At 40.6% G+C, this 23,434-nt stretch overlaps 3 protein-coding genes across 3 annotated transcripts; 2 read left to right on the top strand and 1 right to left on the bottom strand.

Moving 5' to 3' along the window:
* Window positions 1-16: 16 nt before the first annotated feature.
* bicral (BRD4 interacting chromatin remodeling complex associated protein like) lies at window positions 17-8,848 on the bottom strand. Its single transcript, XM_034119176.1, is given in 13 exon segments — window positions 17-1,149; window positions 1,151-1,569; window positions 3,236-3,338; window positions 3,429-3,523; window positions 3,647-3,792; window positions 3,918-3,967; window positions 4,156-4,196; window positions 4,316-4,364; window positions 4,457-5,653; window positions 5,838-5,903; window positions 6,022-6,070; window positions 6,381-6,426; window positions 6,613-8,848. Coding segments are annotated over 12 exon segments (2,319 nt in total). The 5' UTR covers window positions 6,422-6,426; window positions 6,613-8,848; the 3' UTR covers window positions 17-1,086.
* Window positions 8,849-9,753: 905 nt separating this feature from the next.
* On the top strand, window positions 9,754-12,113 carry tbcc (tubulin folding cofactor C). Its single transcript, XM_034119179.1, has one exon. The coding sequence runs from the start codon at window positions 9,844-9,846 to the stop codon at window positions 10,873-10,875; it is 1,032 nt and encodes a 343-aa protein (XP_033975070.1). The 5' UTR covers window positions 9,754-9,843; the 3' UTR covers window positions 10,876-12,113.
* Window positions 12,114-14,036: 1,923 nt separating this feature from the next.
* On the top strand, window positions 14,037-20,107 carry prph2a (peripherin 2a (retinal degeneration, slow)). Its single transcript, XM_034119175.1, has 3 exons — window positions 14,037-14,617; window positions 16,250-16,496; window positions 18,890-20,107. The coding sequence occupies exons 1-3, from the start codon at window positions 14,037-14,039 to the stop codon at window positions 19,091-19,093; spliced, it is 1,032 nt and encodes a 343-aa protein (XP_033975066.1). The 3' UTR covers window positions 19,094-20,107.
* The last annotated feature ends 3,327 nt before the right edge of the window (window positions 20,108-23,434 follow it).

Genomic DNA, 23,434 nt, shown 5'->3' with positions numbered 1-23,434 from the left:
AAGTCGGGGAACAACAAACAGTCATCTTTTTTTAATGTCATTAAAAAAATTAAAAAAATATGAAATAAAAAACAAAACAAAAAATCATAATGTAACATATCTTCCTCAATCTGAGGACTAAACTCCCCCTGACACAAACACGCTGTGAAATGATAAAAGTGGTTGAGATCGAGTATTTGTCCTGTGTCTGTGTCGGGGCTTGCATACCTTTAAGGTACAAAAGAAAAAAATGCCAAATAAACTGTGACTTGAGCACAAGAAAAAAAAGCATTGCTGAGTAAAGTAACACTACTATACATGTTTATATGTGACTAGTTTGACTGGTTTATAGAGTGATCGAGAGGTTATCCTTGTTGCAGGCAGCTGAAAGCAGGAGAACACATTTTGGTTTCGGTTCCAAATATTCACATTCTAGTTAGCCTAGCGTTATTTCAGCAAGCCACATATTCATATAGTTCCTGAAATAAGCAACAGTATGTTTAGTGCAATTTGTCTATGTGATTGTGTCTCTACTGAGCTTACCTAAGGAAATCTATACCTCTGAATGAATGAATCTACCTAACACGGTGTAATAAGCATGTATGCATGTTTGTAATGCAGGAACTGAAGCAGTGGATATTTTTGAATAGAGCTCCTTCATGTAAACACTTCAAAATAAAAACCTAGAATTAGGCACAAAGTCGTAATTTTGTCCCTCCTTTTTCAGCATAGGTAGTGGGGGGTGATTAACTGGCACAACATTTTAATAAGGTGTGTGTGAAGAGAGGGACTCTCATATTCATTCAAGTTACTGAAATTGCAGACTCTTAAAATGTTAAAGTAATCAAAACATTTTCCGTCTGTGAGTACATTGCATTGCACACATTCCCGGATGTTCATAGGTCATATGAAGTGCTTTCATGACTCAAACGCCCCCCAAAAAAAACAACGGGGAATAAAGACAAACTAAATACATGCTACATGGCCGGAGATGGTATCACAAAGAGTAAACCTCTCTTCACACAGATTCTGGGGGGAATACAACAAATATAACAGGGGAGATTGATACACAGGGGAAAAAACGATACATTAGGGATGATATCAGTCCTAACATTCCAAGATGCTGTTGACTGCCGCCTCGAGAGCAGAGTCTGTGTCGGCATGAGGGGGGGGAGGAGAGCTGAGGGGGTAACTGGGGCTGGATCTGCTGTGAGGACAGGTGGTGAGACCCCTCGTAGTGCGTCTGTCCTCTTGATGTTGCTGTGAAAGGGGGGGGGGTACCTTGGGGGTAACTGTTGGCAGCTGGGAGGCTGTTGTTGCTGCTGGGCCCGTAGTGTTGCTGAGATCGCTTCAGTTCCAGGACACTCTTGTTTTCTAAGAGCGGAGGGTGGAGTTTATCTACTGCACCTGGTCCTGCATCTCCACCCCCTCCCGGGTCTCCAAACCCGGGCTTGGAGTCTGTCCTGTGCGGTGACTCCGTGGAGCCTCTGTCCGACGGATTCAGGCTACAGCTGGACGTTGACTTGGAGGGGGAGGGAACTTGGAATAGTTTGGATTTACTCCCACAACAAAAGTCTTCCAAGAATGTGTCTTGGGGGAAAAAAAGTTATATAAAATTAGAGGTGCTCTATAACAAAAAATGGTTTGAAATAGTTCACACTTCCTGAATCCTAAGTGGTCGAAGTCTAATGTTCTTATACTAATGGCGCATTTCCACTGCAGCGCGTAGCACGGTTTAAGCGTGCCGTGCCAAACCCAGACCATTTTTTGTTGCGTTTCCACTAGGGGTGGCCGTCTTGTCTGCAGACTTGTCAAAGCATTAATTCATGGTTTTTACTAACCGGTATCAGTATGTTGTTACTTCGGCATCATTTTGAAACGTGTATTACAATTAAATCACAGTAAAATATGTTCATTTTGTTGTAGTTTTAGCCCCCTTGCCAGTGATTCTCTCACTAGTTTAGCATATTCAGCCCGGTTGTTGGCCCGGAAAGAACCACGATTTTGGAGGGCCAGAAAAACTGTGAAACAGTACCCGTTAGCCGGAAATACCCCTAGTGGAAACGCAACAAAAAACGGGCCGGGCACGGCACTGCACGCTTAAACCGTGCTACGCGCTGCAGTGGAAATGCGCCACAAAATCCAGGTTCTTTCCGGGCCAACAACCGGGCTGAGTTTGCTAAACTAGTGAGAGAATCGCTGGCAAGGGGGCTAAAACTACAACAAAATGAACATATTTTACCGTGATTTAATTGTAATACACGTTTCAAAATGATGCTGAAGTAACAACATACTGATACCGGTTAGTAAAAACCATGAATTAATGTTTTGACAAGTCTGCAGACAGACGGCAGGCGAAAAACCTTTTAAAATGCGTGTTTTCTGAATGGAGATCGGCTAAGCTAACGTTGTATATGCTCCGACCGTCCACACTCACAACAACGGCCTATACAGACATAAATAAACCAGCGACTGTATTCGCCATGACACAGACAGTCTGTGGTTTGTACTCGTTTAACTTTTGTCTAGTTTCTGAACAGATATGAGGAGCTGTGTGCTCTGAGTGCTAACAGCTAACGGCTGATGTTGGTTTTGTGTTTCGCATTGAAGATGACGTCACGGCTCCGCCTACACTGCGTTACTATAGTTACTACCCCAGTTCCTAAACTGTAATGGAAACGCAGCATAAAGTGAGCCTGGCCTACCAAGGCCTAACTATACCGTACTAAGCTGTGTGAGGCCCTGCAGTGGAAATGCGCCATAAGACTACCACTTAGTTTAGCTAACAGCCATATAAAGCATTAAGTATATGTGTTAGCCAGGGTGTTCACAAACCTTAGTTGACGTTTAATATTTTGTGACGTCGTTTGACAAACGCTTACGCAAGAATAGTAAGTCCCAAGACTGATGGTTTACCACTGTGTTGTCGGATCTTACAAGAGTGTGTTGATGAGACAGTTCCTGATTTATCTGTCTAAAAAATGCCATATTAGTGTCAGAATGTTTGAAAGATATGTGACTTGTGTGAAATTGGTTCAACTTTTACTTTGGAGAATATGGTAAAAAAGAATTGGACATATTCTGTGCTCATGTTTATGTCTCCGATTGAATTGAATAGACCTGTCAATATACTCCTAAGGGGGTCAGTCAGTCAGTGGTGAAAATCATTAATTTCAGTGCACTGTGTCCTTGCTGAACTATCTCTTATAAAAAGTTTTTCTGTTGAAAATGATTTGCTTTCTGTTGTTTCTCTTACCTGGATCCACTAGTACCATGCGCTTGTCTTGTGTCAGGTTGCTGCGCTCCTCTTGGTTGAACGTCCTGTCAATCATCACCATTTCTGATGACGGACTGGAACGCTGTAGGGAAAGGAGAGGCAACTTGTGAGCCCTGTGCATGCCACAACATGATACACCTGTTTTTGCAAGTATTTACTCGTGTGTGCCTACCTCCGCTTCCACCATAAGTAGCCGTCTGTATTTGTTAACCATAGCATGAGTCCTCTTCAGCACTTGGGTTGCAACTACTTCAAATTCTTCATCCACTGTAAAAAAAAAGAAGAAAAAAAATAAAAGAAAATTCAGGTACTTTTCATCTGCAAAAGCCACGCCTTGACATGCAATACTTCTGCAGATTTAGGGTGAAGCTAATAAATGCAAGGCTTTACCCTCTGAGAACTCCTCCTGGCTGGGTGGAGTTCCCTGGAACACGTGGTACGGGAGGATTTTCTGCAGTGCATCATCGATTGAATTGAATCGACGCAGATCTATAGTCTGAACTCCAGCATGATCCTTCTTCAACTGTTGTAAAATCCTATAGAGACGACAGGAAAAAGAAACAGGCTCATTCATTGGCTGAACTACAAGCTATACAAAAACATGGCAATATTTCCCACATAAACAAGTATGTAAATAGTACACAGTAAGTTCTATTCTCACATTTCTCCTCTTGTAAGTGGTGGAAGGGCAGGTCTCTTCTGAGCACTGATCTATTAGGAGAAAGAAAACACATTTTGCAAAACAAATAAGGTGTCAGAAATGAGCATAGTTGAGGCGGCTAAAACAGCGTTTCCTGAGATTTTTTAAATAAAAACGTAAAAGATGAATCGATTATCAAAATAATATTTCTGACGCTCTATTAATCGTTGCAGCTCCTGTGCATGATGGGATGACATACCTGAGAGTTCATATTTGAGTCTTGAGTCATTGTTGTCATGGCTAAAAGAGATAATTGAAAACAACAAGGAAACATTAAGTTTAGCAGATTACATTTTTATATATATATATATATATATCATGCATTGATTTTTTGACAAAGATTTGTCGGCCTTTGTTACCATGGATGCTGCTGAGCTGCACCTGATTGAGGGCAGGTGATGAAGAATTCTAAAAAATAAAAATGAAAGGGATGTCTTTCATATAAGCATTTTCAGGAAACAGATTATGAATGTGTAAAGAAAAACCACCGGTGATTATACCTGGCTGTAGTCTTCCTGTGTCCCAGTACTGGCTAAAGGTGACAGGGAGGTGAAATTCTGAGTTTGAGTGACCAGAAGGCGCTGAACGTGGCCCCCCTGCACTTGGCCTTGACCGCCGATCCCCGTCGTTGCTGGACCCACCAGAGTCAGCCGCCCGGTAGAGCACGACGTCTGCATGGGGGCTGGGTTCGCACAAGAAACCCCTGTCCATGTTTGAGTTACACCCCCTCCAACCTGACTCCTGCAGACTACTCCCTGGTTCAAAATGAGCTGTCCTCCCTGCTGTGGAGTAAAGTTCTGCCCCTGAACAATCTGCACAGCGTTCTGATTGGTAATCAGGGGGTTTGAGAACTGTCCAGGCTGTAAGTTTGTCTGGGCCTGCGCTTGCTGCTGCTCCAGTGATGGCTGCACTACGATAGAGCCATTGGCTGTGTATTGTCCCCCAGGAGAAGCCATGTTAGCGTTCACTACATTAGCCATGGTGGTGGAAGTGTGCTGAAGACCAAGGCTGTACACAGTCTGAGCCCCGGTTTGGAGGGGTTTAGGCTGGATGGGTCTAACAAGAGTCTGGGTCCCCCCCGGGCCTCTCTGGATGATGATGTTTTGAAGGGGGATGTTTTTGTAAGGTAGGCCCACCTGCCCTTGGGTAGGGGCGAACACCTGCCCCCCTGATGTGGCCCCCCCTGACGCTACAGGCGCACCGGGCCTCAACACGAGCTGGGGAGATCTCTCCAAGTTGCTCAGAGTCATCACACCACCCCCCGCCCCGAACGAGCCCAACACCTGGATGTGCTGGGCGGAGCCGTTGGGCAGCGGGGACACCCCTTGTAGGAACTGGCCTGTTGGGAAAGCAGCTGTCGCCGTGGTTACAACTCCTCCGCCAAAACCCCCCCCAGAAACCAGCTGGGAGGGGAAGGGTACCGGAGCCTGCACCAGAGTGGGGGCGGGCTGGGAGTCCAGTAAGGCCTCCTGAGCCAATGTCTGCTCTGTGATGTCGGCCTCCATAAGGGACTTCTGTAGGATGTCAAAGGGCTGGTCCTCGCCCCCAAGATCCACCCCTCCGGGAGAATTCCCAGGCCCCAATTCATCCTCGATAAATGAAAGGCTACCAGAGAGCTGGAGGCCTGCCCCTGTTGAATCCTCGCCGAAATCTCCCATTGTAGAAGAGCCATCCTTGAGGCCAGAGTTGGAGCCAGCCTGAATGAAGCATTTAGAGAAAATGAAAAGAGAGTTTGCATGTGAGCTGCATACAAGACAGACTTACTTGTAGGTCTTTTTTATAACCTATACATAAAGGGTAAACTATTGCATAACCTTTTTTTATGAAGGGTGAACAAATTTGGAAAAAAAAACAGTGGTTGTTGGATCAAAGTGCACTTACCGTGTCACTAGAAAAGAAGGACCCATCCGACCCGTAAGCTGCATTTGTTACATCATCCTCCTCAATCTGCAGAAGAGTTTAACAGAGGATCAGTGGATCCTTTATGCATCAAAGACAGTGATGTAATTACTCTGACAAACATATTAAGGAATGGCTGTGAATACATTATGAAAGAGTCACTCACAGACTTGCTGTTGCTGCCATGGAGATAGTCATTCAAAGCATCCACATCTCTGAAAAATGTGCGGAAGGAAATTCAACATTAGAAACATTTATTTGTATTTACTGTGGTTTAAGGAGTGACAGAATGAACCATAATTTGAATGCCTGAATGGGACATAGGATTACCAACTTCCCTAATTTATCAAAAGTTAACAAATAAGTTGGCAGATGCTTGTAGCTTTGATTTCAAAGTGGGACCCTAGTAACAATAACTAACTGTTAAAGCCAAACTTGAGTACAGATAAAAATGTGAGGCCACATTGTGAATGGCATGTTAATGACCAATATTAGTGTCTATTATGTTTATAAAAGGGATTTTACCCTAAAATATCAAGAAGATGGCGATCGTCCTCATCATCCATGACACCTGAAAGAAGAGGAAGGTATATCGAGATAGAAAGGAGCAGGTTAGGAGAGGGCTGATGTGAATTTTAGAGTAGGTAATTCATGACTGCTGGATTCATTGATCATGACAATAAACCTTAATGCACTTTGTTGTTATTCTGAAGTAGGAGCATATGTATTCTGTTTGTAGTAAGGACATCTCACTCACAGATTTCCAGCAGGACGCATGGATTCAGTCATTTAACACCCTTTGTTTTCTGGGCTGCAGGGTGAGAAACTACATTTAGTATTACATAAATAAACGTGTGAGAAGCAGGTTGTGGGAACAACGTATATGAGATTAAGGAAAATATGGGTTTGTGAAATGTGGGAGTGAAGAGGAAGCCAAATGTGTTATTCAGTGCTGTGGTAAATAGGCTATGTATGTAAGCGAAGGGCAGGATGGCCTTCACCCCCTCCTACAGATGTTTGTCTCACACGTAAAACTCCCACCCATTACCCTCCTCTGCTGTCCCACATTGGTTGTCTGCACAGACTGAAAATGGCCATTAGAGTGTAAATAACTCCACCCTGCTGCTCCATTTATACCATGGTTGTTTGAGTTTCTACATAGAAAGAGGTGTTGGCTTTAAGTTGTCAGCCTGCAAAGGTATGCAGCGATCTTAGTGCTTCATTATAAAAGAGGGACTACAAGCCAAATCCATGATCACTAATTTGATGCAGCAGTGAGGGGTAATGAGTGTTTGAATATCTTATGAGGTTACTATTTTAATTGTATAATTGTATTTAAGAAATGTGGAGCACATGGCAAGGGAATGTAGCTATATGTCAGAAAAATGTGGTCATTCATCCAACAATGTATTAAGATGATTTGAAGTCGTAGTTTATGTTGTACTCTGTTAAGTCATTGAGAAATACACTCTTATGTTGCTGCGTAGATGAAACTGCAATGCCACAAAATGGCTGTTACCCTGCCATAGGCTGTCCTTACAACAGAGCCACGTTCAGCCTCCATCTTTGGTTCAGGGAGAACAAAGAACGACAGGGCTGCTGTGCAAACTAGGCTCTTCTAACTGACTTTTAGAGACCATGAAAACCACTAAACGCTTCCTCAATTAAAGAATATTGTAATTCATTTAATATCCACACTAAATGTGCAACAATTTATTTTTCAGGAGATATGCTATAACAGGCAGAGGGGCTCCTGTGTCCTTTAAAAGTGGACACAAAGCTACAAAAACGAGAGGAAGCAATGACGACCTTTCCCAACAAAAAAGGAAACCAAACGATTAACACAGTGACATTTTATTTCACAAAAGAAGCTCCATATGTGGACTGAGTAGGTCAAATAAATACACTACACTCATTTCTGTCATCTATCAATGTATTTAAAAAGCAACGCAGTCGTTAATATACACGTAATCAATGTTAACAATTAAGTGAGCTACTTTTAACCACAGTTAAGCGGTTAGCTTACATTATTTCATTTTTAAAAAGACGACAGAGCTAAAGTACCTAAGCTGACTAAAAATTGCGTTTTAAGTAGCTCAAAAGCAAAGGATTTGCAGACATGTAGGCAATTCTGATCAGTGTTGTCGAAAATAAAGTTATATTTTCCGATACTTTGTACAGTTTGTATAATTTAGGGCTTAAATTCGTAGTCTCCGAAATCCGCATTAGCTTGAATGCTTCGACGCAGACCAAGCTAGTCCCTGCTGCAGTCCTGCTACTACTGCTGGTACCGCGGTTGGTTTAGAAAGCCAGCTAATGTACAGCTTGCGAGTTTTATTTCCAAAAATAGACTGAATCGACAGAAAGATAATCGCATTCAAGCAGCACAAAACGCCCGTCGTCCAGCCTGTGGCTGGTCGTCGCTGACGTGATCTTTCTTTCTCTGTTGGGGAGGCTTTCATTTGTCCTCAATGTGGCTCATCTGCCAGCATGAAAAACGTCACATTTGTCTCGATATACAGAACCGACGCGTTTCAACCGGGGGATTCTGTAGCAGCCCTTGTTCTGGTCGGGTAGCTCTGCGGACAGGACGCTCCGTAACATTGTAACATTTTAACAACTAACACCGGCCTGGTCTGGCTAGCTAGCCGCGGTGTCGACGACGCCTGTTTTGAAAACGTCGGGTGGATTCGTCGAAAATGCTAGAGGACTAAACCGTGTAAAGCCGTAAACATTTATCCCGATTAGCACAACATAAAGACGACTCAAAGAGGCAAACCCTTTACTCCTGTCTCACTCCTCTTGAAACCCAATATCTCCATTTGGCAACTTTTAATTTGCTCCCCCCCTCCTTCTCCTCCTCCTCCTTCTCCCTCTCCCACTCATATATTTTTCTCACTGTCCCTGTTCTGTCTCAGATAGATTTTTCTCTCCGCTCAAACTCTCTTCCCTCCCTGAAGGAAGGGAGGAAGGAGGTTGTGTGTGTTTTTTCCTTGAAATTTTTATCACAAAATTATAATACACTCAAAGGGAAACTCACCGTCATGAAAAAGCAGTGCCTTGTCAACGGGGTTTCCTCGCCATCACCGCACGGGTTGTTGGGGTAGTGCACAGAACAAGGCAACCCAAATCATCCTCAGCCGTGTTTACGACCATCAGAAATTTGAATAGGAATTTTATGGAAAAAATAACGACAAATAATTTATAGACATATTTATATATTTACATTAATTATAATAACATGCATCAATGCCATAATGAATAGCGGAAACATTTTCTTAGACTTAATCATTACCAACGGTAGAGGGCGGGCCTCTGGTGTGTGTGTGCCACACCTTACGTTGCTCAGGTATGACGATACCTATCGGGGAAATGTTTCTTAGTAAGACCTACCTACTAATCTACACATAATAAACTTTGAAAATATAACTTAAATAAAAAATCCAAAGTCAACTCATACTGTGAACCTTTTTACATTAAGATACTATTTTTATTTTATTCAGATAAAGGCATTTTAATGAATTCTTAATTATTTACATTTTTATCATATTCTATTCTATTGAGTGTGTTTTTGCACTTACAGTATCCTACATTTTATCTTTTAACTTCAGTTTCTCTGTCTGGTTTCCATAATACAAACTGTACTTGTCGTACAACATAAGTAAAACAACACAAAGAACATGCTGTAACGTACAGGCATCATGTATAAACCCAAAAGCACTATTTATAAGTGATAACAAAGAAAGTAAATTGGTAAAGAAAATAAACAAAACACAGAAAAAAAGTATTAATAATATTATTGCTATAAATAAAGGTACATATAATATATAATAAAAAGTAAATAAAGTTGTTATTATCATGGTCCAGATCACTTGCCGCTGTGACATGTCCCATACAGCAGGTGGCGGTAAGCTCCATTATTGGCCCGCGAAAGTCACGAAGAAGAAAATGCTGTTGTCACTTCCGCAACAACTGACAGTGCAACAACATGGAAGCAATGGCTGAACATAGCCAGGAAACGCGGGTTACCGGCGAAAGTGGCGCAGACAAGATACAAGAGCGGCTTCAGAGGCGACACCAGGCGAGGGCAGAGGATGCCGAGCGGAAGAAGGAAGCTAAAGAGAGCCGGTCTGTGGCCGAGGAAAACAGCGAGTATTTCTCCAGTACTTTCAACGCAGAGCGGGCCTCAATCGAGGAACTGCTATCCAGCTGCTCCGGAGCGGACCGTGCGGTGGTGACCCAAACACTGGAGGAGGCGACGGTCAAAACGCTGCAGCTGCAGAAGTTTCTGAACGACAGCATGTTGTTTCTCACGCAGTACGATCTGAGACGAGCCCAGGATGCTCTGCAGAAACTCCTCACCTCCTCAGCTGACATCAGAGAGGAGGCTCTGCCCAAGAAGAAGTTTGCCTTTCGAGCTCGCAGTAAAGCAACAGATAAGGTCTCTGCACCCCCAGTGACAGACACACCTGCAGTTACTGATAGCACCAAGGTGGATGTAGTAGCTCCGGCAGAGTCTGTGCAGTGCTGCTTCTCCAACATGGACAATGTGTGTGTGATAAAGACAGCAGAGGAGATCCATAAACAAGACGTGCTGTTGACTCACCTGACTAACTGTAAAGTGCGTCTGTTTGGGTCTCCTAGCACGCTGCACATGACTCACATTGACAACTGTGAGATCCTGTGTGGTCCCGTGTCAAGTTCAGTATTTGTTGATCACTGTAGGAACAGCACTCTGGCCATCCCTTGTCAGCAGCTGCGGACCCACAACACCACAGACACACAGGTGTATCTGCACATCACCAGCCGAGCCATCGTAGAGGACTGTCGTGGGGTTGGCTTTGCCCCATTTACATTTTCTTATCCCACCCTTGATGAGGACTTTATTGTGTCTGGATTGGACCGGGATCGAAACAACTGGAGCCAGGTGGATGACTTCAACTGGCTCGCTGCAGGAACGCCTTCCCCTAACTGGACTGTCATCCCAGAAGCAGACAGGAAAACCAACTGGGAACTCTAGATTTAAAGACCTTAACTTGTTAAAGTAACATGTCAAACAATCAAATGTTTAATTTTCAGCACAAATACACAATGCATCTTGTCTGGGTTATTTCACAGTTGCATGAAGGTTTTCAGTAGGTTGTCAGTTAATACAAAATAAAAAATGTTTTAAAAGGCATTCATGCTTTAGCTTACACTTGCCAAAAAGACTGAAAAACAAAATGCTAAAAAATAGCGTTTAAATGTGTCTTCATAAAGAGAATGCTCGACTCTTCATCCTTAGATTTGATGCCTATTTAAAACATTTTGTTTCCCATGCAGTACGAGCTGTTTGTACTTTTTTTGGTGGATCCCAGCCAATATACCTTGTAGTAAATAGTCTTTCATTTGTAATGCTGGATTTGTCAGCCAATGACTAACAAGAAACAAAATAAAACTATTACTACTAAAATGTTCAGATTAGTAACTATCGTGGTCACATTGTTAAAAAGAGATCTCTACCCAAAAAATTACTGAGAGGCTAATAATTAGTATTGTGTCAAAGTCTTTGAAGAGTAAACTCCTGTGCTGCTGACTAATCATTAATTGATTAATTGTCTTGTTAATTGTTGTTCATTTACTCAAATATTGATATCTGTCCTAAAAGTCAGGCTTGAATTTCCAGGAAATCTTCCAGGAAGATTTTTTAAAAAGGAGCCTCCTGCTGATACATTCTTACAGATTTCACTGTAGTCATTATAAAAGGCACAATTTCCTTGTCAAAAATAATATTCTGGCGCGAATAGAAATTCCAATATGAAAATTGCTGTCGTGGAGGGAAAAACATTCTGCTAACGGAGAAACCATTGTCCAAGAATTTACATAATAATGACAAAGCACATTCAAATGTAGAATACTGTTCTGTTTCCTTGTCATTTTAATAATGATACAAACCTGAAAGCTATTGTGTAATACATCTACAGTAACATCCAATATTCATTCAAAAGATATAAAACCACTCAAACCCTCACGCAAAGAATTAACTTAAAAGCACTCAATGGTACAAAAGCCATTTACATTTTTATTATTTAAGGGGAAAAAGGGTGAAGAAGGCCTGGAATGAGCCCCATGTTAAAATGCTGTGCATTAATGCTGCTGGCGGCCATCAACCTTGAATGGCACTGGCTCTGATCTACAACTTGCAACAATATCTTGTCTGTACTCTTGAAAAGTAACTGCCATTGAAATGAGACAAAAATAAATCATATTCCTGCTCTACATGTTTGTTTGTTTCTTGTGTTTCCTAATGATACCATAGCCCTCTTACAAAGAAACACAAATATTATGAAGTAGTTCAGAATGCATTTTGTACAATTTAAGCACGACAAAGATTACAAAAGTTGATGTACATACAGTACAGCCAGGGATGGACTGGGACTCTCGACCGGCCCACTTCGGTACCGCTAGTAAATTGTCAACGGGGGGGGGGCTAGTGACATATCCGACCGGCCCACATTGTCCGACACTGAGTAGCATACATCAGTGTATAGAAATAGTCCATATTTCTGTCTGTCCATCTTCTGTGGCAACATTTGTGAACACTACAAAAACAGATACAGAAGGACAATATTGAGAAATAAAACTAATAATTATAAATAAATAATAATTCACAAATCCTATAATTTTTTACAACACTTATCGTCATATTTCTTCATTATAGTTTACATGATTAATTACTCATGCTTAAGAGCAGGACTTGTTACTGTTCACTTAAAATTAACATCTGTATAAGATACATCAAAAATAATTCTGAAATTAAAAGATGATAATACAAAGACAGACTAAGACGAGACAAAACAAGACAGTAAGGTGACATTATGAAATTGCAAAGGGGCTGTGAGTTGAATTTGGCCCATTGTTGTAGCGTTGAGAGGAAAAAGAAAGTGGGAAGTTTGGTTTTAAATGTGCATATAGCATGTTTAATACAAAGGGAAACTTCTTCATTGTAATCTTGAGTAATTGAAGACAGGAAAAACAGCATTATTTTAATAACCATAAATGTAGTTATAAAAACAGTTAAAAATACAGATAAGGCCTGGATTAAAAATCTAATTAGAGAGGCAGCTTTGCCATCAATACTTATAACGGAATTTTGCAGCAACAACAACAATTCAGCTTGTGCAGTAAGCAATGGTGTGGTGAAGTATGAAGGAGTCAGAGAGGCCGTTCAGCTAAAGGCGCGGCTTTTGTCAACATAAGCATCTGACTTGAGTTTGTGCCAAACAGAGTGTTAATCTAACTGCCAAGATAATAAGTGACAATTAGACAATAAGGTAATTGAGAGCACTTAAAAATACTTATTGGCTTGTGAGATGACGTTTTCTACAACAATCTTATGTGCATGATTATTGATGTGTGATCTTTTGATGGGTTTTATCCATCAAATGCCTCAGTTTTGTGTTCTTTCTGTGAATGGGTTACTGGGGCGAGTGGTGTATTTGCTCCACTGGGAAGACATCCGGCTTGTGTTGAATGCCAGCAAACTGTGAATGAACATGTTCCATTATTAACTCCACTTTCATGTCCACGGTCTTTGTCAGGCTTCATCTGATGCCATTACAGCTCCACGGTGTGTTCGATCTAGGCACCCATGACCACGTGAACGCTCAAACCAATTATGGCCCTTGGCAACGGCTTACGATCAGGCTCATCTTGTATGCAGGGATTTCTGCAAATTGGTTAGGCTGCTTACAGAGGCTTAGAATGACGTACTGAAACTTTGAGTTTAATCATTAGGATCTTAGGCAATCCTCCACCTTTCCAGGAGAACGCAACATCACGATTAACCTCACCTGCGTGTTGGGGAGGAAAAAACGGTAAAAATTGGGGAAAAATTGCCTGGTGAAAGTGGATGTTTCTGTCACAATGGGAGAGGAGATAGCTTTTAAGAAATAACTTTACTACGCTGCTCCCGGTTTCTCCTGGGTTCTTCATCTCTGCTGTTTTTCTGTGCGATGGATTACAGGCTGAGCTGATTCCTATTTTACCTTTAGACCAGCCAGAGGAGACCCTGATAGCAAAGGGACCGGGAAACAGGAACTGCAGGTTGGCGTGTTCAACAACACCTTGGAGCTCCTGCTGTTCTAGATCGTAATTTTGAGTATTTTCTTTACTGGGTGAGGACACATTACAGCTTCAACAATGGCTTTGATGTTGGTAAAGTTTGATATGAAGAAGCGAGTAAAGCTCGCTCAGACAATATGGTTCCTGTACTGGTTCGCCGTAATGGCCGGCGTGCTGGTCTTCAGCATGGGACTGTTCTTTAAGATCGAACTGCGAAAGCGCTCAGAACTTATGGACAACAACGAGAGCCACTTGCTGCCCAACGTTCTTATATTAATGGGTCTAATAACCTGTGGCGTCAACGCTTTTGGAGGCAAAGTCTGCTACGACTCCCTGGACCCTTCCAAGTTTATAAAATGGAAGCCCATGTTGAAGCCCTTCTTGATGTTCTGCGTGGGGTTAAACGGCCTGTTGTTTGTCACAGCTCTGCTGTGTTTTGTGATGAGGATCCCGCTGCAGTACACCCTGGCTGAGGGGCTGAAGAACGGCATGAGGTTCTACAAGGACACGGACACACCAGGACGATGCTACATGAAGAGGACCCTGGACCTGATGCAGATGGAATTCAGATGCTGCGGAAACGACCACTACAGAGATTGGTTTGAGATTCAGTGGGTAAGCAACCGCTACCTGGATTTCAGCGCAAAGGAAGTCAAAGAGTAAGTGACGCAAATTCATTTTTACAATACAATACAAAGTGGCTTTATTGGCATACCCACATTTTAATTGCCAATACTGTGAAACGCGAATTCATAACTAAATCCTGCATCATACCCTTTAAGAATTTGAGATTAAATGTTAGATATTCCTGTTTTAGGTGACAGGAGAAAGGCTTAAAGAGGTTGGCATTTAAGTTGCATGTACTATCGCAGTGTGTCTTAAGGACCCTTTCACCTTTCGTTCTTTAGGGGTTAGTATAAGTGGATTTCAGGTGAAGGTCAAAGCAGGTACATTATTCCCTTTCGTCCACTGAGAATAACGAAATGATGACAGCAATGAGGACATGGCATTGGGAGCCGTGAGGGTGGAAGAGGTTACTAGGCAGTTTTCTGGATAAAGGTGAGAAGGAGGGACTTGAGGAGGTGATTAGGGACAGAAAAAGATTCAAAGGTCAAAAAGGCATGAGCGGGATTAACAACCAAGTCCAATCCTTAATATCCTCCAATATCAGTTCAGCCATTTATCCAATTACCTATGTCGAGTTGGTCATTTTTTTTCTGGTTGGGTTGTTTGTCAATAGGATTACTTACTGGCCTGATTTCTCATTAAACTTTGAAGAACAGTGTAACATGGGCCAAGAAAGAACTCATTTTATGTTGAAGCGGATCCGAATCATAGGGCGTCTACAAATTATTATTCACTTTTGTTAACATTCTAAGCTAGTGCATTTGGCCTTGACAGAGGTCTGTGCTCTTCCAGTGTTCTTCTTCTTAATAGTGCCGTGACTAGTATCCAGAACTGATCCCTATCCTTTATAGTGTTGTAAGTACTGTGTGTTCTGTAGTAATGCCCAAAGTCTTATCTGGGGCGTTATTTTTGGCTTGTTGATGTTTCTAAACACCACTGATCCATTTCTGACCATCTCATGTCTTAGTGATCCAATCATACCGTCTTTCCATTGACCTACTACCATCAATAACAGTTAGCAAGATCTGTGTAAGGCCCTTTAAACACAATTTGAGACATGTTATCAATAAACATTAATGGTTTTAATTCAGTCATTTACTGCAAACCAATTTACAGTAAATGAAAATGAGTCTTGTACACCAGTGACAGTGTTGTTTAACACAATAAAAAAACAAGGGAATAATATACAATTAACACAATTGAAGCAATACAAACCATTTAATAAACTCGGCAATCATCCAAATTTTGTGATGGTTTAAAGTTTGATATATGCTTATCCTCTTTAACAGAGATGTTACAATTCATTTGCAAGAATGTTGGGTTTGGAGTAATGCATAGCATTGTTACGATTGCCTTAAATACCTTATACTCATTAGATTTGTTTTAATTAGATTATATTCAGTAATTGAAATAAATAGTCTTGATTAAGGTCAGAGTTTGATCAATGCATGTATAGCTGACCAACAGCAGTTTGGTATTTTTTTTAAGATTCAAGGGATACTTTACAACCCAACTGAAAATATCTAATGCCCTATACTCATAGCTAGTAAAAATGCAATTAACTAGTTCACGCATACGTCAATACAGTTCCTGATCTTTAATCCCTTTCACCTCCCGCCAATCTTAATGAGACATTAACGTGGAACTTTGCCTTATCCTCTTAGCCGCATTGGGAGCAACGTGGACGGCCAGTATCTGATGGATGGAGTCCCGTTCAGCTGCTGTAACCCCAGCTCCCCGAGACCCTGCATTCAGGGCCAGATGACCAACAACACTGCCCACTACAGCTACGACCACTACACGGAGGAACTCAACGTATGGAAGCGCGGCTGCCGTGAAGCCATGGTGTCCTACTACGGAGGCTTGATGAACACCATCGGAGCCCTGGTCTTGTTGGTCACCATGCTTGAGGTCAGGGCCAGTGATGCACACAACACAAATATTCACACAGGAAAATTATAATTGTGTACCTCACACTACAGTCTGTTTTGTATTCCATAATTTTAAGTCCCGAAAACCTACACTATCACCTAGCTATCACAAGGACTTTCTCGCTAACCATCTGAAATTCAATGAAGGTAGAGAAATGAACCAGACATGGATTTGCCAAACCCACTTGTGAGTCTTCAATCTTGAAGTTTTTCCCTTGTAAAATTGATGCTTGATAAAGCATTATTGTCACATTTGGGTCAAGTTGTCCAAGTACATTTTCTAGCATTTCATTTAATCGTTTATTTGAAGAGGGACAGTGCACATTGATGAACATTTAAAACAAATAATGCTTTAAAAACGTAAACATGCCGGATTTTAGCTTTGAGCTAGTTTCCATCCGTAGTCCCTCACATACAACATTTAAGAACATGACATTTATATACATAGCAAAAATAAATACATGATATGCAGAAAGAGCATGAGCAGCATACAAGCATTAACCACATGGCAGTACAATGTAGCAGCTACGAAATATAAAGTGCAGGAGAAGATAAAAGGGCTAGAAAACCATTAAACCATCTTTGCCTCATTGGCCAAGATGTAACAGGGCTCATTGATGAAGACACCCACAGGTACCTGACGGTTGTTAAGAACGGCAGTTGGTATTTCCCTCAAACTCCCACAAGCAGCAACAATTCCACATTAAAAATGTAAACGTTCACAGGTGACACAGGTGACACAAAGTTACTTTGTATCAGTACTTTTTGATTTTATAAGAGATAAAGACTCAAACATCCATGTGAAGTAAGGGGGTCAATTTATTGATGATTAAATATGATGTATCTTTTTGCCAAACAATTCAGTGGGGGCCAAATAAAATTGCTCAGGAGTCAAATGAGGACTAGCAGTATGGCGTGAGATGAAGATCTTGTGTATAAACATGCTTAGCCTTGGCCCAGTTGGCACATCTGTCATCCATCACCTCCTTCCTTTCCTAACTCCGCCTCTGCGATCATCTGTTACTGCATCGTCCATAAAGAGTCTATCCTCTTTACGTTCTGTTAGGTTACCCTGCACCACCTTTGGCATGCACGCACATGCAGCTTACCTACAGCATCTCACCTGCTACTCTTTACCTAAATGTTAATCCTACAGCTGTCCTACGGCCGGAACATCCTCTACCAACCTCAATTGTTGTTGTTGTTGTTGTCGAGGTCCAATAATCTTAACTCCACTGCAGTTAAAAGTGATAAACATTTACACATACATTCTCAAAGTCAGTGATAGTCAGTGAGTCCCTGTATCAACTCAACGACACCTCTGTCTGTCCAGCAAACAAGCTCTTGTTCTAGATGTAGGCGACCCCCTGGAAGCTGATCAGACGCACAGTTGGAAGAATCTCAGATTTAAGAGATGTTACGCAAGAGTCTCCATACTGACACACATAGTGTGCTCAGAGATGGAGCGATGGGTTAATCTACGGGAGGTGACAAGGACAGACACACTTCCTGCAGCTTTAGCTCTCAATCTGATCTGAAGTCACGGTCTTAAATTACTACTTGACGTTTCTAATGATAGAGTTGACCTCAGGCTGTAAATACCTTATTTTTCATAATTTCACAAACAGAAACAGAAAAGAGAAAAGTAGGGTAAAGGAACAAAATAGTGATACAAACTAAAGTAAAACATGTATGCTAAATAATTAGCATAACTAGCAATTAATAAAAAATTAGCAATAACTTCTTCATGCATTTCCCACCGATCACTCATACAAACCACACTTACATAACACACATGCACAGAAACATATTCACATAAAATACATCAATATCTAGCTTTAGAAAATGTTAAACACATACATTAAATATACAACTCAAAGCCTCAGTTTTCTTTATTATATTGTTAATGTCTATACATTGAGGGACTTATTTATGCAATGTAATTTTCTTTCAAAATGTACCAATATATCATATTTAGAACACGATATAAATACAACGATGTACCTTCTTTTACTATGTCACTCACACTGCACTAATAGATATTTTGATTGTAATCTAAAAGGCCTGCAACTGTAATCTGCTGATTATGTTCTCCATTTTTATTTACTGGAACAATGTTGGCATATTTGCGTAAAAGTGATCCAAAGGTTTGATCAATCTTCAAAATATGCAACTCTAATTATAATTTATAATGTAGTATTTTTTCACCTATGCGTTTTTATTCCTCTGGTCCCTTGACAGCATAAGCAGTTGATACTTATCGTATGATTACAAACAACACCTTTAAACATGTTGCCAGAGATTGTCCTCATCAGAAGAATCTGTGATTTCCTAGTGTTCAGGTGTTCTGATATGTATTTCTCACTGTTTCAGATTGCTGTGACCATCGGCCTGCAGTACATCAACAGCTCTCTGTCCAGCCTGGTGAACCCTGAGGACCCAGAGAGCGAGAGCGAGGGCTGGATCCTGGAGAAGACAGTGGGGGAGACGTTCACCGACATCATGGCCAACATGAAGGCAATGAGCAAAGGTGGCAAGGTGGAGGAGGCCGAGGCAGGGGTGGCCACGGTGAGCTGAGCTAACCCCTCCTGCAAAAACTGACACAACTCCCACCTAAAGAGGAGAGGAAGGGGACGAATGAGATCTAAGCGTTTTTTTACCAACATTCATTATGTCGACACTACCACACACAAACATACTCAGCTATGAACTCCTTTCAAAGTGGACCCCTTTCAAATGGAATCCTTGCGTAAATAATTCTATATTCATACATAGAGAGAGATAATGTGTAGGGTGAGTAATGTTGTAATTTTACATTTTGGTTTTTCCTCAACCAATCAAATCCATCTGAGGCTCCAGCCCTGCTTTCAGCATTCTTTTAAAGAAATGTTGGCTCTGTGGGGTTTGGATCTTTACAAAAAAATAAGTAAATGTGATATGTATTGATAAATATCAGATGCTTTGCAATCACGAGTAAAATATTGTAATGTTGTTGGATAGTTTGGCGGGGATGGTGGTTGCTATGCAACCCCCCCTCTCATAGAAGGATGGAAAGTATTTAACAGCCCAAAAGATATTTTATTTTTGATTGACTTCTAGACGTTGGCTTGTAGCTCATAATGGTAACAAATAATATCCACTCAGCTCTTTTTATACTCCAGTCCGTCTTTGTCCCAAACGAAGACTGGATAAGCTCCTGAGATGGAGTAAAATTATCAATTGAATGAATCGGTATGAATAATGCATGAATGTTGCGGCGCATGGTCGATTAGTGAGTCATGGGAACTGGGATGTGAGCCCTGTAGAGAGGCAGGGCCAACTCCAAACCTGTGGAGGGCGACTGAAATTGGCAGCTAAATCTTGGCTCCTGACCCCTGCTCTGTAATCTCAGACCCTCTTTGGTGTGTCCCTTGTGCATTCAGTATCTGTATATTAAGACACATGTATGTAAATTCCAACAACCTGGGTTGCTGTGTTTGTACATAGTGTAGAAATGATGAAATATATTTAACTTTTTTAAATAATGTAATTAAGCTAAATCTTTTATTGAAATCCCTGTAAAGTTTTTTCCATTTTTTTCTTGGCTTTGTGAGTCTGTGTAGAATGAGAATTGTAAAAAGGAATAAAGAATTTTAGAAATTGTATTTGATAGTGAAATAACAACGTTGTATTGTCCCGACCTTGAGTCGCACAAACCTGAGATCAAGAGGCGAGGCATGCTGTGAGTGCCGCAGGGTTCCTGATTAAGTCAATAGGATGAGGCCAATTATGGCATTACTGTTTCACATGGACATTGGATGACTCTTCACATGTCCAGTGTAAGGAAGGGGGGGTTGAACCAGATACATTCACAAACTATAGAGTGAATGTATGTGTTTGCAAGGGACTTTTTCATTTCAATTGGTTGTGTGGTGTTTTGATTTAATGTACAATCTGATATTTCTGTGACTTAAATCCGGTCTATAATGAGCCTTGACATTTAAAGATGGAAAGTAACAAATCCCTTGATCCCTTCAGCACATATGTTGATAAATAGCAACCAACTGTTGATCTCTTGAAACACAGTCCACTATGTTACATCTTAACTGAGCTCGACATACACTGCAAACACATATCAGGAAACCACTGTGTGAAAGTCAGTGTTTTTTAGCTAGAGCAGATAGGGGGCCAGGAAAAGTCAGCTGTAAAGAGGTAAAGAGGCCAACTCTGCGCGGTATTTTTGTTGGAGCAAAGCACATAACCAGCACTGAGTAGATAAGAGGCCTAATCGGCTTTAGATTAGCATGAGCCCCTCAGCCAGGTGAGCAGGTGATATCCTGCTGCTGGACTCACGTCACGGAGTCAGGGACACACAGACAGAGATACAAAGACAAACATGACAGAGTAATGATGGTTTGAGTAACATATGGCATTAATGAATAGATTTGAAACAAAACGTAGAAACAGTGGTGGAAAAATTAGATCCTTTAATTGAGTGAACCACAATGTAATGGTACACCATTAAATCAAAAGCCCTGCATTCAAAAAGTGAAAGTACGGAGTAAAGTCTTCTCTGCCAAACATATACAGTACAAATAAATAAAGATAAGGTATAAATATAAAATAAGTTCTAATTTTGATGCAGTGTATAACTATGGATAATATTAAGGGATCCTATTTCTGGTGCTTTAACTTTTAAACAGTATTTAAATGGAGTTTATGACATAGAGCTAAGTGTGACTGTTTCATATAAGAGTATTTTTATAAATATCAGTTGTTTGATCTGTAACATGCATCGTATTTGAAATGCTCCTATTTTTGTGTATAGTTTCTTTTCTTTTTTTGGAAGTAAATAGTAACTAGCGAAAAGTACACAATTTACTTCCAAATTGTGATAAACTATAGTACTTGAGTACATTTACCAATAAAGATATTGTCAAATATAGAACAGTTTTAATCAGTGGTGGAAGAAATATTAAAAATGCCCTTAAATAAAATTCAAGAAATACTAGCAAATATACCTAAAGTACAACAAGTAAAGAAGCCTACTAATTTTACAGAATTATTTCAGAAAATATAATATTAGTAGATTACAAATGTACTGAGTTACTTATCCCCACTGGTTTAAATGTCAGTTAAGCTTCTGTATGCAGCAAACAACCCATTATTGTCCCAACAACTCTTATGTCATGAACAAACCGCTTCCAAAGTGCTATCAGAGCAACTTCTGTTTGACAGCAAATTGTAAATTTAAGATACATAATTTACCAAATTGCATCCGATGTTGTTTCCAAACAATTCTTTCTCATAAGAAGACACATAGCCCACATAGCCCACATTTGTTAACTATCCTGAAAGGAACACAAACAGGCTGCAAAAACATCCTGTGTGTCTATTGTCTTCTGCTGCTCTCTGTTGGTGACTGCAGGTAATAAAAATACAAATACACTGGGTGTGAATCTAATCCATTGAAGATCTCCGACTCCAGCAATAATATAAAATGTAGTTAGCTTCAGTTGAAAATCTTTTATGCTTTTGTGATCATCTCCCCAACTGTTCTTGCAACAACCTTTACTCCCAGCCTCTCTTCAAATGTAGATTATTTGACTCCAAATATTCTAAACTTTCACTGCGTCATTGACAAATTGCTGGCATGCATCGACACTTTAGGCCTCTGACTGTAAAAGCTTTCAGTTACATTAGAAGTCCACAGGAGGGTGTCTTTTCATCAGTGATGGTATAACAGGGATGACCACCCCACTGTTGAAAATACTTTAAGATGAAGAGCATTTAATACTTCAACGTAATAAATATTAAGATGAAACACAAAAGACAGAATTGTAATGAAGTATATTTCTAAGTAGTATGTCATCACTTTAATTAATAAGATCCCTTTTATTGACACTAATGATCAAAGCACATCTTCCAGCAGCTGAAAACTAAATTTAGACAGGATATAAATATTAGTTTAATCTTTGATTGATGTGTTGATTCTTTTTTGGATTAAGTGTTTAGCATAAAAATGTGAGACGGAGTGAAAAAATGACATTTATTTCCAGATATCATTAGTTGTATTCAACAAACAGACCAAAACATGTCCATGCAATGAAGACTCTGAAATATCAGTAGTATCGATTACGTTTTTAGGGGTTTTCTTTTTCCTGTAGTGTGTTTTATAGGTTTTTGTGCATGTAAATGGTCTGTAAAGGCTAAAATCCCAAAGTTCATGCCAGAGGGAGTTTCTTTCCCACACACTTACCCCCTGCCTGAAATGCCTCCATTATAGTCCTTTGAAAAGTGACATCACTCTGTAACACTCGCGCTTCTATTGGCTAGCACTCCAACACATTGTACGTGATATATGCTAAGGGCCGGGACATCTCTAAGCAGTTGACCAATCACAACGGAGCCGGCCAGCTAACCAATCAGAGCAGACTGGGCTCTGGTTTCAGACAGAGGGTGAAAAGAGGTGCTGCAGCACAGGCACTATGAGAAGAATAAAGACCTTTCTGAACATTAAAGCATGGAAACATGTCATAGAGGCACAAAATACATATGAACCTGAAAAAGCTCAGAATAGGGCCCCTTTAAACGTTATCAAATTAATTGTCAATAAATGGTTTCAGATTTGATTTATGGAATTTATGATTAAACAAATGAATGGCCTACATTAAATCATATATGTGACTGTTTTGCATCCAGAATGTGACTAATAGATGAATGTAAAATGTGTAAAATGTGTAAAATATAAAATAATAATAATAAAATAAGAGGTAGGCTTTCAACCTTTAGCCTAAATGAGTAGAAACTATACAAGAACAAGCTTTACAAGACCCGAAAAAAGTTATGAATTAATTCATATTTTTGAGCGATAAGGAAGTCATGTTTTTGGAGTTATACATGCTCTGATATTAACTGTGGTAACGGGTCGACCTTGAC

This window comes from Trematomus bernacchii, unplaced genomic scaffold (genome assembly GCF_902827165.1).
Source record: "Trematomus bernacchii unplaced genomic scaffold, fTreBer1.1, whole genome shotgun sequence".
Lineage (NCBI taxonomy): Eukaryota > Metazoa > Chordata > Actinopteri > Perciformes > Nototheniidae > Trematomus > Trematomus bernacchii.
Note: the sequence above shows the minus strand (reverse complement) of the source record. Positions and strands in the feature narration are given on the sequence as shown.

Coding starts and splice junctions, on each gene's coding strand:
- prph2a (XM_034119175.1), top strand. CDS start 14,037: ATGGCTTTGATGTTGGTAAAGTTTGATATGAAGAAGCGAGTAAAGCTC. Junction 14,618..16,249: donor AGCGCAAAGGAAGTCAAAGA/GTAAGTGACGCA, acceptor TTATCCTCTTAG/CCGCATTGGGAGCAACGTGG. Junction 16,497..18,889: donor TGTTGGTCACCATGCTTGAG/GTCAGGGCCAGT, acceptor TCACTGTTTCAG/ATTGCTGTGACCATCGGCCT.
- tbcc (XM_034119179.1), top strand. CDS start 9,844: ATGGAAGCAATGGCTGAACATAGCCAGGAAACGCGGGTTACCGGCGAA.